The sequence below is a fragment of the Odontesthes bonariensis genome, chromosome 1 (genome assembly GCF_027942865.1).
Source record: "Odontesthes bonariensis isolate fOdoBon6 chromosome 1, fOdoBon6.hap1, whole genome shotgun sequence".
Taxonomy (NCBI): domain Eukaryota; kingdom Metazoa; phylum Chordata; class Actinopteri; order Atheriniformes; family Atherinopsidae; genus Odontesthes; species Odontesthes bonariensis.
The window spans coordinates 46,392,164-46,395,176 of record NC_134506.1 but is presented as its reverse complement, the minus strand read 5'-3'; the positions used below and the strand labels follow the sequence as shown (position 1 = coordinate 46,395,176).

At 50.5% G+C, this 3,013-nt stretch overlaps 1 protein-coding gene across 1 annotated transcript; it reads right to left on the bottom strand.

The window, feature by feature from the left end:
* Positions 1-1,767: 1,767 nt before the first annotated feature.
* LOC142385552 (forkhead box protein B1-like) lies at positions 1,768-2,724 on the bottom strand. The gene has a single exon (XM_075472547.1). The coding sequence runs from the start codon at positions 2,722-2,724 to the stop codon at positions 1,768-1,770; it is 957 nt and encodes a 318-aa protein (XP_075328662.1).
* Positions 2,725-3,013: the final 289 nt, after the last annotated feature.

Here is a 3,013-nt window from a genome sequence, read left to right as displayed (position 1 = left end):
TATACAATATAATATACATATTATATTATACATAACAATATAACATAATATACATATTATATTATATTATACATAATAATGTAATATATTACATATATATGACAGTTTTTTATGGTCAGATTTTTGGGCCAGAGGGAGAATCTTAACTATTTGTTTTATAACAGCAGCACACACACAGCAACGTTTGAAGGACACGAACAAAATAATCTACATTTCCAACACGAGTCGTATGTTCTGAACCAAAGTAAAATGTTTATCAGCTGAAGCGCAGAACTGAGCAGAAATGTGTCGCAGAAAAACACCTTAAATGGGACCAAATTCACACGAACGTGCTTCTTTAATTCCAATAAAACTGAAGCTGCGTTTCTTTATAATTACGGCGTAATTCATTAAAAAACAAACACGGTAAATTATCATCTGTTGTGACTAAAAACTGAAACAAACCACACAAAATGGGACAAATTGTGCTTATATTTAAATCAAATTACATTTTAAATTAAACTGTTTGCCGTCAATAAATTGAGTTTTTATAGAAAAAAGAGATCCAAGCAGCAGAAAGAGGAGAAACGATGCAAACAGGTGTGTTTTTCATCATAACTGCAGCTTAATCAGCCATTTAATACAACAGCTGTTTCTCCCATTTTAAAATGTGAGATGAAATAAATCCTGAGCATCCAAATGTTTCAGCTTTTAGGACAAAATGTAGAAAAAAAACATTTTTACGCAGTAAAGCTTCAGATTGTAAAAGCTTGTCGAAAGAAGTGAAATTTAACACCAAAAGAAGGAGAAATGTGAGTGAAAGGGAAAGAATGAAACTGAGATTTCTGTAGCTTTTTCTCCATGAAGGTTTCTTTAATGGATCTGGATGAGCAGAGACAGCGCAGGGAATAAAAAACCCGTCTTCAGGTTCATGCTTTTTTTTGCTTTGCCCCAAAAACAGAAGAACAAACACCGACTTATTTCTCTTTTTTCAGACAGGAGGAGCATGCAGCCACAGAAAAACACCTTTAAATTAAACCGGCACGCCTCCAGCCGCCCAATAAAACATCTGGAGTTCATCTTTTTCAAAAGTGCATCAGAAACAACAGATCCTCGCATTTCTTTTCTACTCTGACATAAATATAGGATTTCACCTCTTATTCGTCTCCTCTCTACGGAAGAGTATTAGGGCCAGGCATAAGAAAAATAATAACATTTTGCATGTCGAGAATAAAGTCGAAAACTTTATTCTCGACATGCAAAATATAAATATTTTTCTTATGCCTGGCCCTAATACTCTTCCGTACCTCTCGGAGATGAAATCTCATTTAAAAAGCTGTTGGGGACATATTTGGTTCAGCAGATTTTGAACGAGGAGAAAAAAAACTTCACGAGCGGATAAAAATGAAGCTCCTTCAGGGTCGGACTTTTGTTTGGGGAGCAGAAAGGAGCAGAAATCTTAAAGAGTCATTAATCTGAGTTTCCTTTCAGTGCGAGAAGAAAAGGCTGCTGGACACAAAAGAGTTGGACAATTTGTCACTTCGGGATCCACTGAGCCGTTAAACACACAGTCAGCGTGATGCGGAGGAATGCGGAGCCGGCAGAAAGCAGCAAATTAGCTCCTGGAAATCACACCGATGGGACGGTTCTGCCGGGGGTCAGAGGTCAAACACTCTGGAACACAGAAACAGAATAAAAACACACACAGGTGGACATCCGCGCACTGTCCGTGAATGTTTCTGGAGTTTGAGTTTTTTTTATAAAACGGGAAAGTGAGCGGGACCCCCGTCAGTGGACCGCCACCGCGGACTGCAGCGCCGCGGAGGCCGAGGAGGGCAGCGCCTCCGCGGGCGCGGCCGGGCTGCTCTGCCCGGTGGCTGTCTGTGGGGAGGTGGGGCTCAGAGACTGAGGCGAGTGCGCGAGGAAGGCGGGGATGTGCGCGGGTAGCCCCGGCAGACCGGCCACGGAGCCCGGCGTGGGCTTGATGGGCACCGGGATGGCGGGCAGAGTCTGGCCGCCGTGGCAGAGCGACTTGAGCGGCATGCCGTATGCCGAGTAGTCGCTGGGGGCCATGGAGATGGGGGCCGCGCAGTCCACCATCCCGGAGCCGTACATGTGCGGCCAGGCCGGGGCCAGCTGGCTGTGCAGCGGGTACCCGGCGGCGGAGAAGGCCGCCAGCCCGCCCGGCATCTTGTACTCTCTGGCGATGATGTTCTCGATGGCGAACGGGTGCTTGAAGCCGGAGGGCTGCGCCGCGGAGCTCAGGTTGTATCCGGCCGGCACCTGCGGGAGGTGCGCGGCGGCGTGCAGCGCGCTCAGCCGCAGCTTGGCCTGCTGCTGCTGCAGGTAGTGCGCGGCGGCGTCCTGCGGCTTGCTGGGCGCCAGCGGGTCGGTGGCCCCCTGCATGCCGCCCACCTTGAAGCGCTTCCTGCGCCGCAGGAAGCTGCCGTTCTCGAACATGTCGCCGCAGCTCGGGTGCAGCGCCCAGAAGCTGCCCTTCCCGGGCTGGTCCGGGCGCCGCGGGATCTTGATGAAGCAGTCGTTGAAGGAGAGGTTGTGGCGCAGCGAGTTCTGCCAGCGCTGCGTGTTCTCCCGGTAGAACGGGAACCGCTCCATGATGAACTTGTAGATCTCGCTGAGGGGCAGCATCTTCTCCGGGCAGCTCTGGATGGCCATGGCCGTCAGGGAGATGTAGGAGTAGGGCGGCTTCTGGTCGCTGTACGTGTTCCTGCCCGGGCGAGGCATGATGCACCGGGCCGAGCCGGGCCGGGGTCACTGGAGTCTCAGTCTGTGGAAAACTTTCCGCCAACACTTCCAACTTCTCACTGAGGCGGTGCGCTCATGCCTGCGCTTTGGCACGCGTGGTTCCGCCTTTTACGCGCGCAGATGGACCCAAAGCTCCGGACTCAAGTTGAGGAAAAGTTGGAGCAGCAGAGGCGGGTCGCCCCGCGCAACCCCCCCGCCCCGCCCCCCGCCCCAACCTGCCACGGGTCTCCGGCAGGTGTTGCGCGGTGTTCAGTCCCCTTCCTGCCGG

What these genes read in the sequence shown, in the direction of transcription:
- LOC142385552 (XM_075472547.1), bottom strand. Translation starts at nt 2,724, where the DNA reads ATGCCTCGCCCGGGCAGGAACACGTACAGCGACCAGAAGCCGCCCTAC.